At 44.5% G+C, this 23798-nt stretch overlaps 6 protein-coding genes across 6 annotated transcripts; 2 read left to right on the plus strand and 4 right to left on the minus strand.

The window, feature by feature from the left end:
• Window positions 1-540: 540 nt before the first annotated feature.
• Window positions 541-2118, minus strand: LOC135485965 (galanin receptor type 2-like). The gene is made up of 3 exons (XM_064768398.1): window positions 1832-2118; window positions 1254-1474; window positions 541-1028 (listed from the first exon to the last, which is right to left on the minus strand). Exons 1-3 carry the CDS (start codon window positions 2116-2118, stop codon window positions 541-543), a joined length of 996 nt encoding a protein of 331 aa, XP_064624468.1.
• An 856-nt stretch (window positions 2119-2974) lies between these two features.
• Window positions 2975-7201, plus strand: LOC135486324 (inositol oxygenase-like). The gene is made up of 8 exons (XM_064769027.1): window positions 2975-3104; window positions 4105-4179; window positions 4366-4446; window positions 4717-4809; window positions 5415-5552; window positions 5836-5945; window positions 6413-6646; window positions 6807-7201. Exons 1-8 carry the CDS (start codon window positions 3078-3080, stop codon window positions 6913-6915), a joined length of 867 nt encoding a protein of 288 aa, XP_064625097.1. The 5' UTR covers window positions 2975-3077; the 3' UTR covers window positions 6916-7201.
• A 149-nt stretch (window positions 7202-7350) lies between these two features.
• Window positions 7351-9077, minus strand: LOC135486321 (ethylmalonyl-CoA decarboxylase-like). The gene is made up of 3 exons (XM_064769026.1): window positions 8957-9077; window positions 8326-8532; window positions 7351-8056 (listed from the first exon to the last, which is right to left on the minus strand). Exons 1-3 carry the CDS (start codon window positions 9048-9050, stop codon window positions 7377-7379), a joined length of 981 nt encoding a protein of 326 aa, XP_064625096.1. The 5' UTR covers window positions 9051-9077; the 3' UTR covers window positions 7351-7376.
• A 191-nt stretch (window positions 9078-9268) lies between these two features.
• Window positions 9269-11623, minus strand: LOC135487116 (ethylmalonyl-CoA decarboxylase-like). The gene is made up of 3 exons (XM_064770501.1): window positions 11538-11623; window positions 10962-11159; window positions 9269-9963 (listed from the first exon to the last, which is right to left on the minus strand). The coding sequence occupies exons 2-3, from the start codon at window positions 11119-11121 to the stop codon at window positions 9290-9292; spliced, it is 834 nt and encodes a 277-aa protein (XP_064626571.1). The 5' UTR covers window positions 11122-11159; window positions 11538-11623; the 3' UTR covers window positions 9269-9289.
• Window positions 11624-12739: 1116 nt separating this feature from the next.
• Window positions 12740-17552, minus strand: LOC135487115 (phospholipase A-2-activating protein-like). The gene is made up of 11 exons (XM_064770500.1): window positions 17416-17552; window positions 16793-16986; window positions 16539-16640; window positions 16287-16406; window positions 15841-16144; window positions 15531-15691; window positions 15125-15285; window positions 14678-14897; window positions 14269-14487; window positions 13998-14144; window positions 12740-13723 (listed from the first exon to the last, which is right to left on the minus strand). The coding sequence occupies exons 1-11, from the start codon at window positions 17550-17552 to the stop codon at window positions 13158-13160; spliced, it is 2331 nt and encodes a 776-aa protein (XP_064626570.1). The 3' UTR covers window positions 12740-13157.
• A 212-nt stretch (window positions 17553-17764) lies between these two features.
• Window positions 17765-22490, plus strand: LOC135486195 (HMG box-containing protein 4-like). Its single transcript, XM_064768840.1, has 10 exons — window positions 17765-17940; window positions 18206-18309; window positions 18527-19382; window positions 19581-19724; window positions 19863-20029; window positions 20331-20415; window positions 20669-20733; window positions 21064-21240; window positions 21437-21529; window positions 21710-22490. Exons 1-10 carry the CDS (start codon window positions 17832-17834, stop codon window positions 21875-21877), a joined length of 1968 nt encoding a protein of 655 aa, XP_064624910.1. The 5' UTR covers window positions 17765-17831; the 3' UTR covers window positions 21878-22490.
• Window positions 22491-23798: the final 1308 nt, after the last annotated feature.

The following is a 23798-nucleotide window of genomic DNA, read 5'->3' on the forward strand; positions in this document are numbered from 1 at the left end:
TGATGCTGGACGTGTTATACATAAGATCGATATGCAAAAATGCGTTACAAGGAGGAGTCGCGTCAGCTATAGTTAGTGGGGATCGTGGGGTCAAAGTAGGCTTTAAACGACTCACCAAAAGATGATGATGCAGACCCTATCATGGTGAGAGCTATGAGAACAGGAAGTACCATGGTTCTCATTTCACAGGCTCAAACAGTTCATAACTAATATCACCCTAGTATTGTCTTGGACATACTAATCGTCTTCAATCCACCTTTGATAATACTGACTATCTTCTAGCTTTAAACCACCAAGTTTTCAATTATTTTGTTATGCAACTAGCTCACGTACGGTCAAGCACAAGGAAATCAATAATCCACTTTGTTCACGATAAAACAATCAACAGTGATAATTCAAAGTTGATAAGTTGTCATACCGTACGAAGTGGTCATAACCGTATAGGCACAGGCAGTGAATGTTTTACAGTGGACATCATACAACCAGGGCCAGTTCGCAGCTTGCCATAATGGTTCATTTCAAGCATCCCTCAAGCTGAGCCTAATGTTTACAGAAAAATATTCGTCTTAGGATAAAGACTGTCTCTCTTCGATACTTGGCACCTCCTCCAACACAATACAGAAAGAAGTTAATGGCGTAGTTAAACGACCAAAGAATACTGGCGGACAACGCGCCCATCATAAACTGCTTTCTTGAGGAGACCCGGCTCATGTTGTACAGCTTTGAAATTGACGGGATCTTCGTGCCGAGAGTGTACCAGCGGTATGGGACAGACAGGATGATATACGCCAAACTAATAAATATCAACATCCGAGTGAGGTATACGGTCTCCCGTCCTCGCTTTTCGTTGTCCCCATATTCCATTTTGCTGCGTTCTTGAGACGCGTGGTGTATTGTCACAATGATGAAGACATTGCTGGTGGATATGATGACAAATGGTAGGATTGTCCCCGCAAGCATCTGAAACCACGAGGAGAACACCTCCAGGGCTGGGTGGCCAGGTGAGGTGATGATAGTTAGATAATACCCTGAAATATAAACAAATCTGGTTGAGAAATCTTAATGGCGGGGTTATGGTGATTGGGACGGTCCTGTCTCAGCTAAGAACGTGTTCCCGCCAACTCGTTCTGTCGCTACGACTGACCTGACGACCACATTAAAGGCATGTTGTCACCACCGTGTCGCTGGCCGAAATCGCGACTGTGGATTGTGACAACGACTGCCTTCAAAGAAGACTCATTTAGTCAGTTTACCTAGTTGAGGGTCCCAAAAGTACTGAACCACGTAGAACAAGTGTATGTTGATAGCAAGGACGGATAAAGAGGCCACGATGACCGCCACCTTGGCCCTTGCAGCAGTACATAGAGTGGTTGCTTTCATCGGGAACCGGACAGCCAGGAGTCGGTCGAGAGACATGGCAGAGAGGAAGATGCTGGAGAGTGTCCCACTGCTGAATGCCACGTAAACGTTAATTCTGGAAAGAGAATAGAAATGCTGCAACCCTTGAGTGATAGAAATGCTGGTCCTTAGAGGAAGTGTTTCGTATGCCGGACAGATACGCGGGACGAAATGTTCTGCACTTGTCGGACAATCCAAATATTCCGATGATAAGCACTAAGATGCAGATATAAGCTGACCCACACCAAGAAAAGGGTTACTCCCCTGATTGCCAGCGGATGACCCGGCCACGCAGATTCCCTCGAAAATGCTAGTTGTGCATTATGCATATATCGGGGACCTTACTTGGTCGTGATTATGATTATAGAATGACATGGGCCCTATAGTGCCTTCTCTTCCATACATATTCTCTTCTTATACGGAACATCTTTACCTGGTCAATAATGTCACGTGATTCAACATCATTCCTTCGTCGAATAGCTTCTGGCAGACAACGAAGCAAACGGCTTCGAGGAGATACACGGAATCAGCCACACCCATGGCTATGATGTACACAGACGGGGAGAGCCTATTCTGGCTCCGACTGGCCACGGCGATCGCCAGGGGATTCCCCATAAGACCGAGGATGGAGGGGCCGAGGATGCCGTAGAGGACTTTTAGGATATCACTGTCCAAAGGGACGACAGGGCTCGTTGTGGCGACTGGGTCTGGCTCCTCCATCTTGTGTTGTCCTGACGGTATTGAGACACACTCATGATCAGATGAATCACTTCATGGCCATCTGTATTGTCGAATCGAGGTAAAATAAAAAGGATGCGGGAGAAACTGGTTCCTGAATCAACTTTCAGATCCCTTTATTAACTACTCTCTTATCGAAACAGATCTCAAAGCCGTCGTTTTCCTTTTCAAGTTCACTGGCCGCAACTCGTCGCGCTAACCGCGTTGGTGTTCACAAGATGTACTACTGTTGTGTACAGATCTCGCGTATAGCTGTGTATTAAGTTTGTTCTGAACTCGCCCGTATCCAATTATAACAAGATAAATTTAGCTTGAGTTACAAGTCCATATTTAGTATGTACGAGAATCACAAATATATGCAATGATACTATGTGATGAACATACACAGTCTCCAATATTCGTGGTGGTCCGATTTCTACTATGAGCTAATGTTCATCACACCTCCAGTGTGGGTAAATCACTGGATTTTCATTATGCAGTTGATTCCTCCAAAGACAGCCCCGAGGCTTATATCACAATCAGTCGAGGGTGCAATCATCTGATCCGGTCGCGACGGCTCCTTGTCGATTCTACAGTATTCAACAATTACTGTCGCAGTCAGTTCGTATCTGTCCTCAGCTTGAAGGACGGAACGAGAGACTGTTTTTCTTAACGGTTTAGCCTGCGGCACTTCTGCTTTACACTCTTCACTATACGTTGGGCGGGCTGTAATCACTGCCTCTATACTTGATTGGCGTTTTTAAAATCGCTCTGACATAATGACCCAAAGCTCGATCATGATGCTTGGCAGGTTGCCACTGTTGAGGACAGTTCTGGGCGGGATATTGCGATAACGGCATTCCCATTGATAAGCCACCCGATATAAAGCTGACATTAAGGATCGACAAACAAATCGAACCCGATCGCGATCTCGCTGGAAAAAGGAAGAAGCAGACGACAGAATGGCAACCGTTCAGGTTTCGGCACAGGTTTGTTTTCATTGGGTTGTCGATTTGTTTTTCAAACGATTTTGTGCCACACGTTAGGCCTACCTGCCTTTCCGACATTTTTTTGGTCCAAACCCCCTTTTAAGTTGATTAACAGGATTTGCGTTTATTTTCAAAACTCATCCCACGACAAGCAAACTCCCAGCCAGACCAGAGGTAACCTTTCATGGCCCCTTGAAACATTATTTACTCAATTCCACCAAATAAATGGCACAGCATGCAAATGATGTCTGGGAAAAAGTGTCACAGTAGTATTTCACTTGGAATGGCCCGTTCCTGGTTATGCTTTGTCCGATTCTGGCAGAGTTAGTATTTTTCGGTGTTGGTTTTTTAAGTTTCAGAGGACATAACACTTTGTTGAAATGTCGAGATGCAGTCAGCCTGGTGCGTGGGGCGCGTGTTTGTCAGGCTTATGCAGGATATTGGTATATCAGGAGGTTTCGCAAAGCCCTCGGTCCCAAACCCTAACTAGAATATCCCATCGTTCCACACTGTAATCAGGATGCCGAGCAATCAATGACAATGACTAGGGGATAGGCGTCACGTTAGTGGCTTCGCAAAAACTCTCTATTTTCACCGTCGTTCACCATCGTTCACCATGACCTTATAAACGCAAATGAAAGTTTGAACTATTTGATATCACCCGAACCTCTTGAACCTCTGGTTTTATCAGGCCTACACTTATCAAAATCCGCTCGTGATTGTTGTGATGGCCCCGATTCCTGAAAGATCTGATTTGGGGTTAGTGATGAGGTAAATATCAATCAACTTAAAGACTGAGCAAGTGTCGTTTTCCTGACCATCGACACAAGTCAGTTTTATCCCCTTTTCCGTACATGTCCACTTCTTGTTACTCAGCTCGAACACCAGATGAGCTTGCAGCGCATTCGTGGTTAAATTGAAGTTCATTAACAAAACAATCATTGAGTTGTCAGGTACTCGGCTTGAGTCGAATTAAACTAAAACTATCCTATTCTTACAGCCCAAGATCACATTACCAGAACCAGGAGCTCTACCAAAAACGGACAGGAATGTTGACGATTTTAGGAACTTTAAGGTAGGATGCCAAGAACTAGTGACAGAATTGAAAGGGTGAAAGTGCAATATTAAAAAAATGAGCTGCTGACAGGAACAGATGGTGTCACTTGATCATATGAGAATCATGTATTAATGGTTCATTTCCTTGGTATTCTGAGCCCTTGAAATACACTAAAAGTAATGTACAGTTCTTCTCCTTGCTTAGGATTCGACCTACCAAGAGCGCGTGGAGAGGACGTACAGGCTGATGCACACAAACCAGACAGTCGACTTCGTCAAGAACAGGGTAAGATTCCAAGCATTCTATTTCAATCCATGAAAATGGTTGACATCTTTGTCCTATGACATATTCGGAAATCTATCCAGAAAAAATAATGAACAGCTAATCTACTCTCTTGACCAATAGCAAGGCTGTTGTCATTTAAGTTCCTTTGAATTGGACAATGCAGACCTATATCATATTACATGTGTGCGATTTTGATTGTGCGGGTAAATATGATCAGCCCCACTCGAGTGTAGGGAAGGCCATTATGGCACAATCTTCTGTCTGTTGCAGCTTGCGTTCTGGAAGACCTTCCACCATGACGAAAAAACCATAATGGAAGCTTGCGATCTCCTCAATGAGTTAGTTGACGAAACGGACCCTGATGTAAGAGTAGCCATCTTAATTAGCTAATATAAGTGTGCCAGAACCCTGGTGCCAAGATTGAGGCTGAATAGGCGCCACCCCGCTGGACAAGTACGTATTGGAAGACAAGGGTCTGATCACCATCCGCCACCATCCGGGTCTTCACCCGTAATCGTTGTCCGCGCGATTAACCGTTGACGTTTTGGACACGTGGTGGTACCAGGGATCCAGACTTCATCCTTCAATAATGTTCGCAAGCGACCCGCTTGTGTTTAACGATTACGTAACGTTGTTTTTGCCAGAAGTGAAACCGCCGAGTCAAAAAGAAACAAAGGGCATATTCTGACCCAATTTCTATCTCTCCTCTGATTGACAAACAATCGCAAATAAAGTTGGCAAAACATAGTCCTCGGTTTTGTCAGGTCACTTGCACTCAAAAGTAGGTAGCTGTCAATCAAATCAATTAAGCTTTTGTGATGTCATCATGAGGTTATCTGACGATGTTCAAGGACAACTTCAAAACTGATTATTTTTTTTAGTTTCTGGTGCAAGCACCTGCAGTGGGACCGTCCTGCAGCTTAACTTCGCTAAAGACAAAATTACTCCAATGCAGACGTTGATTTCAGCTTGGTGTTCCCAATGCCATCCACGCCTTCCAAACCGCCGAGAAGATCCGCGAGGCTCATCCAGACGAGGACTGGTTTCATCTGACTGGATTCATTCATGACATTGGCAAGGTCATGGCCATGTGGGGCGAGGAACAGGTAAACACTTTTTTGACTCATTCCAAATGGTCTTAATGTTTATCGAAACAATGTTTACCGAATGTCCTCTCCGAGCTAGTCCAGGGCCACCCTGAGCTTCGGGGCCTTTCACTCGGTATGCGAGATTGGTCCAGGGAAGACCAGCTCAGGAAGTTGAGAGGCTTGCCCGATTCCTATGTGTGCTGCTACGGCAGGTTAGAAAAATATCTCGTCCACACGCTGAAGGACGTCCGCCATCGACAATCGTGTATGCTGCTACCTTTGTTCCTTCCATCTCTTCCAGTGGGCCACCTGTGGCGATACGTACCCAGTTGGCTGCCGACCATCAGACCAAGTGGCATTTGGCTTAGAGAGCTTTAAAGACAACCCAGACATGAAGCATGATGTCTTTAGGTGAGTACCGGCACGGAAGAATCAATCATCAGATTCTGTATATGTATTCACACTGGTGATGAACCAAGTTCTGCATGAATCCTTTATTCAGGGATTTTCGAAAGCAGAATTTAGTGTCAGACGGTGTTATGCATGTGCTAGGATGGGTCACCACACTGCATATTGTCTAGTCGTCGCATCAACCTTCGGCCCAGGAAGACAATGGTCACGGGTTATTTGACCAAGGCTCATGTGAAATCCAGTCACAAGAGAGTTTGAAGCGACTGACCTCCTGGAAAATCCGGTGCCAGACCTATCAGTTTAATGAATTCGTTCTTTCCCCCAAACTGACATCTTACAACATGACCTACCGAATATTCTCCAAAACAAGACCTTGGCGCTTCTCTGCAGAAAATCTAAATGACCTATGATTTCGTTTACATTCTTCAACATAGCACAGTCATCCTCCGAATTCGCTATGATTTCAGCACAAAAATGGGGATGTATAAAGAAAACTGTGGACTGGAAAATGTTCTCATGTCGTGGGGTCATGATGAATACTTTTACCATGTGTTGAAGAACTCTCCAAGCTGCAGTCTTCCTGAGGAGGCATTCTACATGATCCGGTTCCACTCCTTCTACCCCTGGCACACGGGTGGAGACTATGACTACCTCGTGAATGACAAAGACAGGAAGATGTTACCGTGGATCAGGGAATTCAAGTAAGTAACCATTGAAACACATTGGCATTTGCTCCAGGTTTGTAACTGGAGAGTCGAACCAAACATTTTAAAGTCAGTCTACATGCGGCCACGACTTGCACGAGAACTTGTCAGAGTTTCCATCATTTGAATCCGTCATGATTTCATTGTCCATTTTCAGCAAATTCGACCTCTACTCCAAATCCGAGACTCTTCCGGACATGGACGCACTCCGCCCTTACTACCAGTCCTTGATTGACAAGTACGTTCCCGGCAAGATCCGTTTCTGAGGTGGTCGCTTCCCAACTGAAATGACCACGCTGGCCATCGCACAGCTCCTGCGGGGATTAAAACTGGTAGAGAGAAGACCTCCGCACTTGTCCGAAGACATTTTTTTGTATTCTAGTCCAAGAGTATGAACTTGACATATCATTCCTTGTATCCTTAGATATCAAAATTACAGTCCTTATTGCAACTGTGACAATCCACAAAATCTTGAATGCCGGCCAGATGTTTGCATATTAACAATGGTAAACAAATAACACTAAGAATAAATGTACATTTTAATGTTTATGATTGATATGATTATCTATTAATTGTTGTCGTGTCGGAATGAATACTAATACACTGTATATGCTTATGTTGTAAACATACATGCCTTACGTTATACTGGCTATTGAGCTTATCACCGATAAGGAACACCTATTCAAAATCCACCCTGGCTCCCATAAAAGAAATGATCAAGGAGATATCAATATAATTTCTTCCGGATTTTGTCTATGATGTCTTTGTGGACATCCGATCCCCACAACGTTCCAAAGACGCGCCTTTCATTGTCCAACGATTCCTCCACTGACAGCTCCGAGGCCGCCATAACAACAGATTTCATACCATGCACAACCTCTACTGGTCCTTGAGTAAACCTTGACAGCCACGTCTTACCAAAATCGTTTACATTTTCTCCGTTCGGAACAACCTGGTCTGCAAGGCCAATTCTAAGAGCTTCTTCAGAGCCTACATGGCGTCCACTTGCGAGCAAATCCAAAGCTTTTGACCGACCAACCAGTCTGGTTAAGATGGTTCCTCCACCAAAAACGGTTGAGACCTTCAACTGAGAGTGAAGAAAAGCCAAATATGAGGAAGTTGTCATGATACGAAAGTCAGTGGCCATTGCGATTTCAGCCCCACCACCTCGTGCACTTCCCTGAATGACAGACACACTGATCAACGGAAGACGTCGTAGTCTTTGCAGTGTATCTTGCATCAATGAGGACATTTGGACCCCACTGACTGGGTCGATGATCTCCCAGACAGTTGAAAGATCACCTCCGGAGGAGAAAAATCCGTCTGCGCCATGGACCAACAAGCCTTTCCCCTCCTTCCATATCTCCAGCTCAGCAACGACATCTGCCAGGTCAAGCATCATGCTACCTGAAAAGAGCAAATTCAAGACCAGTTAACATGCCTATCATACCTGTCTAGGTCACCCTACCTCTTCACTAAGGTGCTTTGTTCGTAATTGACTGAGACAATCCCTCAGAGGCAGAAATAACTCCCAGGGAATGGATATTACTGTCTTCGACAGCAAGTGTCATTTCGTGGCCATGTAGAATAGAAATGATGCAGCACACTGTTGGACTGATTACAGCGTTACTGACCTAGCCTACCAGACAATATGATTGTCTCAAAAGATCGCTCACCACTGAAAGCATTCCTTGTCTTCGGATTGTTGATGGTCACGGTGGCAATGCCGGTCTCACAACACTTATTCAGGTCGATGGATCCCCCAGGGCAGGCTGCCAGCTTCGCCCTGATCATTCTCCTCCATGTGTCCGTTTCACCAGACTCAGATGAACACATCCTGGATTGGATGATGGTTGGTTTTGTTTTTCCATGTCCATATCGATCTGAAGAAATACGGTACATTATAAGAACTTCTCAGAAGCGAGAACTGCAGTCTATTTTATAATTAACGCGTAGGAGCAACCTGTTTACTGATTCCCTTTGGTCCCCTTTCTGTGCATAATTCCTCCAGTAGAACTTGAGATGAACAAGCCACTAGACTTTCTCGCAGTGGGTCTAAGTTCCTTTCACACCGGTCGGTGTGGGCAGAGCCGAGAGGACGTGGCACAAACGCCGAGCGTCTAGCACCAAGAAGCCTAGGAGACTCAGCCTGCCAGTCAGTTATACCGGTAACAAAGGGATGAATGCTTGAGACGCCCCCCTAATTTCCATAATGCCCATGACCTCTCACTCGTCACCGGGGACAGAACCTACACTTATTACAAAACAACGCCATTCCTTGTTACGAATACGACAAAGAATACTTACCAGAGGCTGGTCGGGGGACCGACAGACCTCGGTGGCAACGATTCCAGGGATGGCGCAGTGGGAGAATCGACGCTAGCGCACGCGGCAGAGGCATAATTAACACGACAGTATCGGCGGTGATTGTCCTGCCATCTGTTGATGGACAGAGGGACTGTCCATGACACACATGTGGCACAGGACGACAGAGTCACAACAATCTCTGATACACGATGCTTTATCAGGAACTGGGAGAACAGTGACAAATTCACACCACCAAAAAAACCACCAATTTCATGTACTATATACAGTTTTATTTTTTTATCAAACCGCAGGACTAGAATGAGACTTGACATTTCATTTTTGGAGAAACCTTTTGACTATGCACTTATGTTCCTCAGATCCCCAGAGTGTTCCAAAAACGCGCCTTTCATTGTCCAACGATTCCTCCACTGACAGCTCCGATGCTGCCATAACAACAGATTTCGTACTCCTTACAACCTCTACTGGTCCTCGAGTCAATTCCGACAGCCGGGCCTTTCCAAAAACAACATCACTTTCTCCGTTCGGAACAATCTGGTCTGCAAGGCCAATTCTAAGAGCTTCTTCAGAGCCTACATGGCGTCCACTTGCGAGCAAATCCAAAGCTTTTGACCGACCAACCAGTCTGGTTAAGATGGTTCCTCCACCAAAACCGGTCGAGATCTTCAACTGAGATTGTACAAAAGCCAAATATGATGAAGATGTCATGATACGGATGTCTGTCGCCATAGCAATCTCTGCACCGCTTCCGAGCGCACCCCCCTGAATTACAGACACACTTATCAAGGGCAGACGATGGAGCCTCTTTAGTGTGTCGTGCATGAAGGCGCAGAACAGGCTGCCACTGACTGGGTCGATGAGCTTCATGACGGTGTTGAAGTCACCGCCTGAGGTGAAGAACTCTCCCGCGCCATGGACCAACAGTCCTTTTCCATCTCTCCATGTCTCCAGCTCAGCCACTACATCTGCCAGGTCGACCATCATGCTGCCTGAAATGAGAAAGACTCGATGTTTATACATGTACACTACTGTACTACAAATCGTCAACTGACCCAGGAGTTTGGTCACCAGGAGTAGTTGACCAACTGGGCTTATGTAAGTTTTACATTGGTTCTAGTATATGGACTTCCTTTTCGGTTCATTGAATGGCATTTTCATATAATATAACATTGGCCTTTAACATTGGTGTACATTGGCCTTTAGAGCTCATTTCTTCTCTTCAGTTTTACAGCATAGGCCTAACCTCCAGCACGAGGTAGTGCTTCTGAATACAAATCCCCTAACTGCGCAATTTTTCACCAGCAACCCCTGGGTGAGATGAGCTGGAAACTCACCTCCCCACAGGGTGCAAGGGGTATGTATATATCTGGAGTGAGCCTTGATGTCTTCACTGGCTCACCTCCACTAGCAACTTGCGAAAAGATTTAGTGTCTGATGTTTCTCTGATGTTTTATGCCCATGGTTTGCATTCTGAAACACTTAAATTCATTTTGAGTCAAGTAACCAGAATCAGTCAATTAACTTACACTTCCTTCACACTTGTTTGGTAAATATTACCCTAATCATTATTTTCATGAATTGATTTTGAGCATAATAATTACAATATAATTAATATAACATAAAGTTGACCTGAACAATCAGCCCAGGTTGCCAATGTGATATCCCATGTGGGCCCCACATGCATGTGACACATGACAGTGAGCCCACATCTGTTCGCTTGGTCCCCATAATGTAACCCACATGCAAAATGTGCCAGTATTTGCCTATAGGCCTACGTAACACACGTTGGACCCATATGACACCGGTATTGCTATCTTGGACCGTGATGGCGATAATCTACATATCTCGTAGCATGATTTGTTGTCATTTGTGTTTACAATTAGGCCTATCTTTCCGTGTTACACATGAGATTGCGCCACAGAGCCGAGCCGAAGATTAGAACATGACAAACAACAGTGAAATGACAAAGTCCAGAGATACGACCTACCACTGAAAGCATTCCTTGTCTTCGGATTGTTGATGGTCACGGTGGCAATGCCGGTCTCACAACACTTATTCAGGTCGATGGATCCCCCAGGGCAGGCTGCCAGCTTCGCCCTGATCATTCTCCTCGATGTGTCCGTTTCACCAGACTCATATGAACACATCCTGGATTGGATGGACCGAATGATTCGTCCTTTATGTCCTAAAGAAGTTGAAACGACGGTATATATGAGAACCAATGGGATTTTTCAAGTTTCTACGCGAGCTACGGGGTTGACAACCCATGAATTGATTGAATTCAACTGTTTCAATCAGCTTATCAAGGGTTGTTTTGGGTTTGGGTTTGGGTTTGGATGGGTGTGGTGCATGAGCGTCCAGAAGTGGTACGGGAGGCGTCGTACAGGAGCATGAATGGACTGAGAATGGACGACGTCCCTTCAAGATCGGACCCTCCTGTCCCAGAAATGACCTAAACAGAGCTGTCCGGTTGGGTTAGAAACATGTGTACATCGGGTCACATGTTTCGCTATCACAACACTCCTTCGATACAAATACTACCCAGAATACGGTTCACACTTACCAGAGGCTGCTATGGAACCAACTAGAGAGACTGAAAAACGGCTCTGGCGATGATGCGTGACAATCAACGCTAGAGCACGTGGCAAATGCAGGCGTGCCATCTGAGGAGTTTCGCGGGATTTTGATGTTGATTACCCTGACACCTGTTGGTGGGCCTAAGAACTCCCCGTGACTGACCGCGACAGGACAATGTCACAACCGCATCAATGGGATTACCTTATGTTTTTGGAAGAGAGCTTTACTGCGTGTGCGTGCCGCGGGTCTTCGTGTGTGTATGATGAGAGGGGGGGGGAGATGAAATCTGGTATGGCCCTGGGATGGGTGGCAAGAGAGACCAAGGCACGGCGGACTACGCAAAGACGATTTCGCATGGAGGCCAAAACGGCTACACGGGAACGGCTGTAAGTCTTGGGTAGGTTTCGTACCATTGTGTACATTGACCGCCAATCAGAGCTCAGTAACTTCGTCTGACGTCATCAATTAAGGAACGCACATGTTGTTAGTCAGTGAACAAGATCAGCGATGCACATTGACAATTGGTTTGAGTTCGAATCTCGGAAGGACCCAAACAATTATGCACTTTTTGTTTTTATTGCTTTTTTTCATTTACTTGATTATGTACACAATGGCACGAACCTACCTGTAAAAATAAAAACTCGCCGCCGGTACGTCCTCCAAGCTGATATATCCGTACGACACTAATCTTCTCTGGTGCTGCCATCTGAGCTAAGAAAATGGAGCTAGGCAATTACTAAAAATTAAACATATCGCCCGTTTTTAGGGCGGGGGACGTCAGGTGAAGTTACTGAGCTCTGATTGGCTCTCAATGTACACAAGGGTACAAACCTACCTGTAAAAAAACCCTCGCGTCCTGGCTCATGCATCTTCTCATTCACTTGTCCAACAGCTTCATCCTCGAAGTCCACAGAGCTGATACGTGTAATGTTAGTAGAAGACACATAGACTTCCACTTAGGTCTCTATTGTGTCCTCACTGTTGTCATAACCAGACCGGGTCAGACACATTGATAAACCTTTGGATCTCCATCCATCTTTCCTGTCTCCTGGTCTCGTAGCAGACATTGATGTTCTGACGGGTGGTTTCAAGAAGTAGACACCCAAGTACTGTCAGATGGTTTCAAATGTACAAAACACATCTTTGGTTCAACAAGGATAATATAACAAGAAAACAAATACACTGGTCTAAATTATCGTTGTACTCATTTTAATGCAAGTGAATTAAATACAAACTCCTTTCGGCAAGAAAGTAAACATAGGACATACAATGTGGAGCATTTTCCTGACATCCCGAACAGTGAGATCCCTTACTTAGCAGGGATTCACGTGGTATTTCTTGGTGAAGCTGGCTGCACCCAATAAGTAACAGGGAGGCAACCTGCTATGGTTCTGATAGCTATTTCAACGGTCCCTCTCCAAGCCACAACTAAACAAACCTTGTGTTCATTGACCAGGCCGAGTAACTACCAATCGCTAAACGACCTCGCCACAGACTATTTATCATGTAGCCAGTTTACATACAAGCAGACGGTGATCTGCCTGGAACAGACCAACATGCACATACAATAAGGAACAGGAATAATAACATTGGGACATCATGTTCACTATAGAACATTCAGCACCTGCTGGGCACATTTTGAGAGCTTCACAGGATCCTGGATAGAAACAAATGACCTCGCTATGTTAGCCATATCCAGTGATTGTGCAAGAGCCTTCCCATTCTCGTCAGAATGAACCATGTTACCAATGGCAACCAACAGGCGGAACTTAGCTTCCAAGTCCTTGACACAGTCAATCATAGTATGTGCTGCTAACAGACATTGAGACTTGGCCTCAACGTCGTCACATTTCTGAAGCACAATGGTATAGTTCAGTAACATCGTCGCCACACCTATCTGTATATTCTTGTTCGTACTCTCCTTGACATTCAAAATAGCTGTAATCACAGAATCACGGTTCTTCAGGAGAAGATCCTGTCCCCATCGCCCGAGGAATGCATTACTCAAAGTTCTCAATGCTAACATTTGATTGGCTGGAGGTGACCCGGGGCTGACCGTCCGTAACATGCCCTGTAAGAAGTGCACGCCGTTTGCGTCACCACAGAAGTGCTCGTTTAGACAGTCTGACCTTATCGCCAGGCGGAGGACGTCCAGGCAAGGGAACTGCTTGTCTGAAATGAGACGTTAGAAGCCTACAGGTGCAGCACTACACAAGTATCACAGATCGTCTAAACTGTACACTGAACATAACACGGCACAGATACGTCAAATGAAGACAGTGGTGGCTTGTTATAAACAAGTTACACTGTAGTTCTGACAGAATGTGGAGTAATCTGCATTGAATACTATAAAATGTTGTGTAACCTCAGTAGACTTGTGAATATTTCAATGATAGTCAGGAGTTCAACACCTACATCAACCCCAAGTCAGAAACCAATGTCTTACCTATTGGCCACTGCAGCAGCTTGTCGAGTAGCTCAATCTGTAGAGGGGTAGCACCCTTAGCATTCATCATGGAAGTCAGGTATTCCAGGTCATTTGGGTCAACCTTTAGGTCAGGGGCAACTTGGCCATTGAAGTCACGGATCTTGGCTGTAAGGCAAAATAAGCATAAGATCACGCCCGGTCTGATAAAGGTGGCAAAATCTTGACTGAAAATCACTGGATACTTGCAGTTTATCATGTCAGGATAGTTCACAAACAGAAAGAAACTCACCTATAACAGCATTCTGATTGGCTGAATCAAACACAAGGCATGTCGTCTTTGGGAAGAATTGCGTTGAAGCAGCTGGATCTCCAGCCCCTCGGCTCGGAGCTGGTTTGCTTGAGTTGTCCTCCATTCCATCAGGGATGTAACGACTTCCCCCAGTAAATGGATCAGAACCGCCGGTCCACTTGGGCTCAGTGTCATCTTGTGGGATGTATCGGCTGGCACCTGAAAAGGGAACAAACCGATCATGAGAATTCATGAGTTTGTGAGGCATCTTGGATTAAATAAATGCAGTAATCAATCCGCCCATGTATCTCCAACTGCAGGATTTAGTGTAAGTGACTTTGGTCTAGGTGATTCTTTATTTACCTGATTGAGAGCAAATGACAAGGCATTGAAGACAAGTGTAACATACCAGTGTATGGATCCACATTGGGAGCACTTTTCTGGCCCAGAGTGACACCCTCGGTGTTCTTGTAGATAAAGTTAGCAATCTGGTCCAGGAACATTTGGCTTAGCTCATTTTTGTGAATGAATTCTTGGGCAGCCATCCATGGGTCATCGGAAATGTTGAATGGTAATTTCAAGGGAGGCATCCCTTCTTCTATGTCGACATCAAAAACATAGTCATATTCCTGGATGAGAAAGTAGTTTTGTCTTAAAAGCATGTTTCCCAGATGAAATGTCAACCAGGAAATCCTGATGTGTGAGGAGGACATGCAGATTATATATTCATAAGCTAAGATAACCAAGCAAACCTTGCCGTCAACCTTCAGAACCAAAAACAGTCAAAGCTTCCTTGCCAGATGAAGCCCAAAAAAGATGATCGAGATGGGCATTATAATGTTCACCATCTACCCACCTTTCCTTCAAACATTTTTTTGCCTTCTTGTCCTTGCCCTCCTCCACCAGCAGCACCAACCACGTCCCCAACCTTGACCCAGCGACCTTCAGAGCCTGACCATTGGTGACATTCAGCTTTCCCACCCACCCGCACCATTTTTGTCTGACCATCTTTATTTCCTGCAATACATATGAAGACATGTTGTATTTACACTCAAGTTAAAGTTCTATCCAACAATGAGCACTATTTCAACTTTCCTGTCAAAGCCACCAAACCTTTTTGGATGGAGAGAAATGGGTTCTTCCCATCAGTCCTTAATCAAAGCCTTTCTTCTCATATTTATCCATCATAACATCGATGAGCCCAAAACTACAGTCTTGGTAAAACTAAATCTATACTTAGTCCCATTTCTTGGCATACTCACCAGGCTCCAGCAAAACCTCAGGACCAGGGAGATTCTCAATCTTAATATCTCCAATCTGAGTTGGGATGGCCGAGTTTGACACTTCATCTTCATATGCCTTCAGCTCATCTGGGTCAGCTACTCGTTCTGGTGCCCGAGTGAACACTCGCACCATACTGTCACTGAAGTTACAAGACACAAGATAGCTCAGTGAAATTTTAAGCCAGATTGTTAAAATTTCTCAATGACTTAATCCAGATCAATTCACTTACGAGTCGACTTCAACTCAGCAGATTACTTTACTGATCAACAAACCAAATGAAGATCTTACCTGCCACCAGTAGCTATATCTCCATTTGGCAGACAGCAGACAGCCCAAACAGACTGAGCAGGATGTGTTATCGTTTGAACACATTCCTCATCATGCCAAACACGCAGCGTCCTGTCCTCACCAGTTGTGACAAAGTCTTTGCTATCTGGGATGATCGCGATGCCGTACACATAATTTGTGTGAGCGTAATACGTCATGGTACACTCGCCAGTGATGAGCCACTTCTTGATGGAAGCGTCGTTAGAACAGGAGAGGAACTCATGTTCGGAGAAGACGGCTAAACCACGTACACAATCAGTGTGGCCTGACGGAAAACATGAAAGAGTTCAAGTTAATATCAGGAGAAACACATTTAACATGTCAACAGATTTTCATATATTCCGAGATGCCAAACTTTTATGTTAAGAAACCTCCATATTAAGGACACCAACTATTAGCGAGCTTACCTGTTAAAGTCCTCTCACATTTTCCAGCTTTCCACAACCTGATGGATTTATCAGCAGACCCAGTCAACATGTATCCATGCTGTGGCATCACTGCAACTGCCCAGACTGCTGCAGCATGACCTGGAATCAGAGGGCAATAAAAGGTCAATAGCAAAATAAATAGGTATCTACATGTTCATTGTAAGGTTGTACCAGTATCAAGAATTAACATTTTAAATCTCAATTTGGTCACTTGCACAAGCAAAGACATACCTTTGAGTGTCATTAAACACTTGTCCTGACTCCAGACTTTTGCAGTCAGATCCCAGGAGCCGCTGAGGAGCGTCCCAAAGCCTCCAGTCGCCAGAGTACAAACTGAAAAGTAACAACTTCATCAGTAACTTTCTACTGCCAAATAATCAGTCTCAAGTCCTTCTTACTCGCTGTAGCTACACTTCCACACAAAATCAGATTGCCAGATGACACAATCAGAGTCTCCAGAAAGAGGTACCACAGCCAGAACTCACCAGTGTTCTCATGACCAGTGAGCTTGAAGATTGGATCCGAGATATCAGGGATGTAAGCCAGTATCGTGCGGTCATTACTTGCTGTGTAGATCAACCCATCAGGATAGGTGGGGCTTGGTACTGTTACACAGACAGCCGAGATGAAATTTGTATGGCCAGTCAATGAATGAGTTGCATCAAAAGCAGTTGAATGCCTGCAAAGATTGAAAAAGAAAGATTAGTTCTTGGACTGATTAAATAAGTCAACGTCATTCAGTGTTCTTGTGCGACAAGGTCAATGATGAGCATAATCATTGACTGTGGTATGTTACTTTTACAGTGTTAGTGTTACGCATTGTTCAGTCACGTCAGTGTTGAGTTGACAGCCACAGGACAAAGACCACCTCTGACTGGTGGGAATGTAATATCATCATGTGCTCATCCATGTCAACTTTCACTCATGACTCATCTCATGAGTGAATGATCTGATTGATGTAGTCGATTTTGACAAAGACAAACCAGAGGCTTTTTTCAACATCAGTTGGCTTAGTTCGTCCCATCGTCGGAAGGGGCAGCACTTCCCAAACCGGTAAATTCCGACATTTGTTACAACTTTTTGGTGGATTTTACGCAATTTTACCTACTCGATTGGTTTCCAGACTTTAGCTGTCTTATCTCTAGAACCCGATAAGAAGCGTCCACCATAAAATGACGGGGCATAAAGCGCCCTAACGTCTTTTTGATGGCCTGCAAGCGAACACCGCAACTTGTAGCTCGCCATTACGGACGATTTGCTGGGAGTTTCGACTTTTGCGTCCGTTCATTGGTTAAAAATTATGCAAAATTCACTCAACAATAGTAGACAAAATATAAAATGCCAAATATATAAATTTATTTCCTAGTCAAAATAAAATAGAAATTTCGGCGATATGGTTTTATTATTCGATGTGGGCGAAACGTTTTTTGAGAAAATAATTACGGGCTGAAGGAAAATGGCAGCTTCCTTTTTGAAAATATTCCCTCGTATTTTTTCTTGAAATAATCCCACTGAAACCACATAATGTCTCATGCTCACCGAAATTCTAAACGCAAGTATGTTGCACAAGAAGATGAAGTACCTTATCAGGCTAATGCAATTGCAGGAAAGAGGGAAAGGCTCTCTTCTGATGGTAAATATCTCGCCTTTTTGTGTGTTTCTGTTTGGATGTGATTAATTCGACAGATGGCGCTGATGTTTGTTTGTAAATATTCACCCTGTCCCAGGTACAGCTAGCTGACGGCTGACAACTGACTTGCCACGCCTTCTTGTAACCCTGGCTAAGGCTTTATTGATACAACACTCAACAGCCTCTGAGAGATCTCATGGCCTGGCGCGCGTTGGCGTTGTTTCTGGAAGAAGAAGGGTCCAATTCTCTTAAATCTTGTTAATTTCAGATGGAACAATATCAAGGACTGGGCGAGTTCGCAAAAAATCATCAAAAATCTTGGAGATGGAGGAGGGGCGTGATGACCTGGAAGAGGCTCTTACTGGACGAAAGGTTACGAGAATTTCCGAATTTCATATTGCGATACGACCAGTGGTCAGCTTTACCTCGCTAAGCATGACATGATGTGGTACTAGTAGCAGTGGTGATTAAAATGAAAGATCAGTTTTCATCTTTCTATATATAAGTTACTCATGAATATTTGATTCCTGAGTTACAGAACTGTTTTGCACAAATCTTATCTTGATGTTTGTTTTTCTGTTTTCTGTAGAAAAGGAAGTCCGATCCTGATAAGCAAGTGAAGCCGGTCAATTTCTTGCTACAATCGGGTAAGAAGAGGAAAAGTGTGGAGGCAACTTCAGCAGGAGATGACGCCGTACTGAACTCACCAGAACAAGATGCTGAGGAATCTGAAGTGGCTTCTCCCCGGTCGTCAAAAAGATCTAGGGCAAGGAAGGGTGAGAACGTCACTTCACCAGTGGCAACTCCTTCACTGTCAAATATTATAAAAACAGAACCAGATGGATCTCTAAAGATGACTCTTCAGCTTGGGCGATCACCTCCTGAAGCCGCTGGCACAAGAAGTTCAAAGAAGTCACGAGTGAAAGTAGAGCCATTGTCACCATTAGCTCTGGAAGTCCCCGAACATCCTGATGTGACCAGTGTATTGGAAGGAAATAGTGGTTTGAAAATGAAATTGATTCTTTCCCCGGCAAAAGATAAACCTGCTGCCACACTTTCTTCTCCGGAGGCAGAGACAGCTGAGGACAAAAAGAAAAAGAAGAAATTGTCCAAAGCAGAAGGCAAGAAGAAAAAAGGAAAAGAGAAAGATGGGACTGGCATTGAGAAAATCAAAATCAAGGACATTTTAGCTGCTCAGCAGTTGGCAAGAGATGCTAAAGCCCTGGAGGAACAACAAGAGCGAGAGTTGGTACAGAAGAGTGCTCTTGCCATGCATCTGAGTCTACTTCCCAGAGGTGCTCCTCCTGCCCTCGAGTCATCACCACTGCCAGTTCCAGAGATTACCAGTTCTCCCACTCAGGTGGAATCCAAGTCAAAGAGGAAGAAGTCAAAGAAGAAAGGCAAGGAGCAGACGATTCCAGAGATTGCAGAGGAAATCCTTTCAGGTCAGTAAAGTGCAATTGTTATCCTTTTCACGTTGCTACAAGTTTTAAAAACGGTTAACGCTTTCAAACTGATAACTCTTCTAGACACATTGTTTGGAGTTGGTTTGACTGACCAACATTTGACTCTAAAGTCTATAGTTTGTAGTATAGTGGCAAGTCTCTTCTGCTACTGACCTTGTATTTCTCATTGCTTTACAGGCATTGGTGCTGGTGATGATGAAAGCAATAGTGTGGATGGAAATCTTGAGATTGATCTGACTCCAAAGGGCAAAGCAGATATATTGAAAAGGAAGAAGAAAGAACCAAAGAAATATTCACCTGCTAAAAGTCCCAAGAAAAAAGGTTTGTTAATTTTGATGCAATTTATTACTTGTATCTTGACAAGTCCACTTGTGAGGCGAGTTGTAATGAGAGTAAAGACAGGTGTTAAAGCTTTCAGCAATTGTTATTCAGTTATGCTTCATTCCTTTGTTTTTTCAGTTGCAAAAGAAAAGGTACCATTGGAGGTGCCAGTGCTGGCCATTGATGACAATAACGTGACCATCTACGGTAACACAGACTACATGGCCATGAAGCTGATGACATCACAGGAGAAGAAAGACAGCAAGAAACAAACAAAGGCCAAAAAGAAAGCTCCCGGTGAAAAGGTGATGATTGAAACACTCAAGTTGACATTGTCTTACTAACAAGTTATGTATGTTTATCATGGCTGATCCCAGAAATGGTGCCAGGAAGTGATATCGTTGAGTTTATCTAACAAATAAAAACGCCACCTTGTATGATGGATCATTCCAGTGGAAGCTTTTGACCGTTTTTATAAACTCCTTGACTGTAGTCTTGATCAGGTTACCTCGAATCCTGTGACAATCTGGAGTTGATTTGTCTGTTACTGATATAACAGAATGATTCAGAAGTGGACAGTTCTATGTTCTTGATTCCTTATTGCAGCGCAAGAAGCGCCGCGGACCAACTGCCTACATGTTGTGGTGCAACTCGTATCGGAGTAAAGTGGTGGCGGAAAACCCTGAAAGAGGTATGACATCATTGATGGAACTTATACGCTTGGGTGATTGGTTGAGTTAAGTTCTGTTTACCACCTCACTGTGGTCGATGGACATTTTGGTGTGACGTAGTCATGACACAGTGTTGTTTGATGCGTGATGCAAGTCATGGCGTTCAGTCATTGATGTGAATGACTCTAGAGAAAGCCGTTGTCCAAGCAAGTTCTAGCTTGAGGTGTCTGTACAGTGCAACTTGTTAGAGTAATACTGATAATTGTTTTTCAGACTTTGCTCAGATCAGCAAACGTTTAGGTGAAATATGGCAAGGTTTACTTGAGAAAGAAAAGTTGGTAAGAAAACAATTCACCAAACATTATCAGGATACTGACAGTTACTATCATGAAGAATAAGTGACTTGCACGAGTTGAGCATAAGTGAGTTCCTTGTAGCCGAGTGGTTCTGCCTTGAACAGTGTAAGATCCCAGAGGGAGGTGCTTGTGCATGGGTCACGGACTGTGTCGTTTCCTTCTCCTTGCTACAGATCAGACATGTCTCATGTGTTAGCTTCAGTCATGCTTGAAGCATTGAAGGTCCAAACACAGAAGAAGTCGTTTGAAATGTTATGCTTTTAGGATTAAACTAATCCATAAGTGAGTGATATATTTCTTCTCTAATTAAAGTCTTGGAAACGGAAAGCGAAGAAGATTGCTGCGAAAGGTTCCACCCTAATCACCACAGGCAAGTTGGGCAAGAAGGCAGGAAAGATGGCATTTGCAGCTTCCTCTAAGATCACATCCACAGGGCCTGCTGTCAAGACAGGCAACAAATCGGGAGAAGCTGCTGAGAAAGTCTATGAGGTGAGTGTCCAGTGATCCTAACAGACAAAAGGTTGGGCTACAGGTCGTCCATGACAAAACGTCCTCATCTGAACCCAGGGTAGATGGTGTCCTTTGCAAAATGTAGCATTGCTAACTCTCACTGTAACTTATGACTGTGACTGGCCCATTTTCACATTGGAAACAGCTCTTTCAGTCTCTTCCATTCCTCTTTCAGGTGCGCAATACCAAGGCGGTTGATGTGGCAGCCCATCTGAAACTGCTTGGAGAAAGTCTGAGTATCATTGGCAATAGGCTTACTGAATCAAGGGTAAGTCCTACATGTACTATAACTTTCGAGGGAGGGAATGTTTGATAAGAAGTAGTCAGTCATACGATTTTCAATTCCTAGTTCTCTATTGTTTAGCTGTACATGACTGAAGTGAATGTAGATTATAAAATACCAATATGTATATGTGCTATTGATAGACGGCAACATTTCTGTTTTCAGGGTCAGATAGCTGTTCAAGGAAGTTTGTCGGTCATGTTGGATTCCTTGCTGTGTGCTCTTGGACCACTCTCGTGTCTCACGTCATACGTGCCTGAAACGCAGGCGATCGAACCGATCACGATGGCACAGACCCTCGACAATATTGCATACATCATGCCAGGCTTGTAGTGACAGTGGAAGTATGCAACACCAGAAAATGCTTTCTGTTGATAGCGATAATCTCTTATTCGGGCATTGCAATCTTTCCTGGTTATATTTTACATGAAATGGGGGCACATGAGGCTCCATGAGATATGAGTGATGAGTCTCCTTCCCAGGTTTTATGCTGTTATTCAGCAGGAACGTTTTTATGATTGTCCATATAGGCAGCACGAGTTATTGAATCTTGATAGCTCATCACCAGACAGACAAGGATGCCCAGAGGGCCAGTTGGAGCTCAAGCAATCTGTATTGCCCTTTACTCCTGCCGTGCTGCACAGATTCAGCCGTGTGCTGGTATAGCTTGATCGAGCTGTCTCCATCAAACTCCTTGATAAAGCTACGCCATCTCCTGGCAGGGTTCTTCTTGGAGGGATTGTAGCCCGATTTGGTGACGGCTCACAAAACGCGCATCCTTGTCTGACTGATCGCAGTTGATTAGAAGAGTTGATGTTTGGAATTCTTTTCCAACAAGAATTTTGACCTTGTTCATGAACCAATCATGTTGGATTATTGTACATATCTGTTAATATTAATGTTGTCCAATGTGAAATACAGTGAATAAAATGTTATCATTTTGAAATTGTGTTGATGTGTTCTGTTATGCAGCGTGTCGGTTCATTCAGTACATCATTTTGATATTGAATAAGGATGCAGACTATAAAGATCCTTCCAATGCCACCAAGGCAGCAGACAAACGTGGCCACCTGGGTCATCATTAAGACATCGAAGACATAGGACGTGGCCTTTAGAGTTCACATGCCACACAGCCAGCAGTGGCAATAGATCACAGGTCGCCACAGCCAGCTGTGTGTCCCGAGTATAGGAAATGGTCCACACGTATTGTCTGATTGTGCATTTGGAGGCCAATGTAGGGAAGGATGCATTGTCTGCTGTCACAATCTCTAGTCAATGAAGGATTCATGGACAATGAGCTGATGCGACAGAGCTAGGTTGTGACATGTCAGGACCTCCTTTACATCTTGTCTACAGCAATGAAGAGTATTAGTAGGAGTAGGGCAACAGTATTTGTAAGTCCACCTGGTCTGATCATTATGCCTAGTCCTAAGTTTACTAGGGTTTTCTGAGACAACCTGTGTATGACACAGCATACTGCACCTGTTCTTGAAGACAGATGCGACCAGGCTATAGAGATGTATATAGAACTGGAGACAACATAATTCTTCCCTTTGTAACACAACTCTCAGCATACTATTTCAGCAGACACATCCTGTACAGAGCAAGGCACACATCAAACGTGTCAGGTAGGACTATGTTGTGACAATGTCTTCATGGCTATGCCTTTATAGGCCTAGCCATGATGTCCATGTATAGCCTGCTGTCACAATGTATAGACAGTGAAGGATTGCTGCACAGCCAGACATCACAATCTGCGGGCAGTGGAGAATGTTATGTTACACAGCCTGCCGTCTCAAGCTGTGGACAGTGGAGAATGCTATGTTGCACAGCCTGCCGTCTCAAACTGTGGACAGTGGAGAATGCTATGTTGCACAGCCTGCCGTCTCAAGCTGTGGACAGTGGAGAATGCTATGTTGCACAGCCTGCCGTCTCAAACTGTGGACAGTGGAGAATGCTATGTTGCACAGCCTGCCGTCTCAAGCTGTGGACAGTGGAGAATGCTATGTTGCACAGCCTGCCGTCTCAAGCTGTGGACAGTGGAGAATGCTATGTTGCACAGCCTGCCGTCTCAAGCTGTGGACAGTGGAGAATGCTATGTTGCACAGCCTGCCGTCTCAAGCTGTGGACAGTGGAGAATGCTATGTTGCACAGCCTGCCGTCTCAAGCTGTGGACAGTGGAGAATGCTATGTTGCACAGCCTGCCGTCTCAAGCTGTGGACAGTGGAGAATGCTATGTTGCACAGCCTGCCGT

This window comes from Lineus longissimus, chromosome 4 (assembly GCF_910592395.1).
Source record: "Lineus longissimus chromosome 4, tnLinLong1.2, whole genome shotgun sequence".
In the NCBI taxonomy this organism is placed as follows: Eukaryota; Metazoa; Nemertea; class Pilidiophora; order Heteronemertea; family Lineidae; genus Lineus; species Lineus longissimus.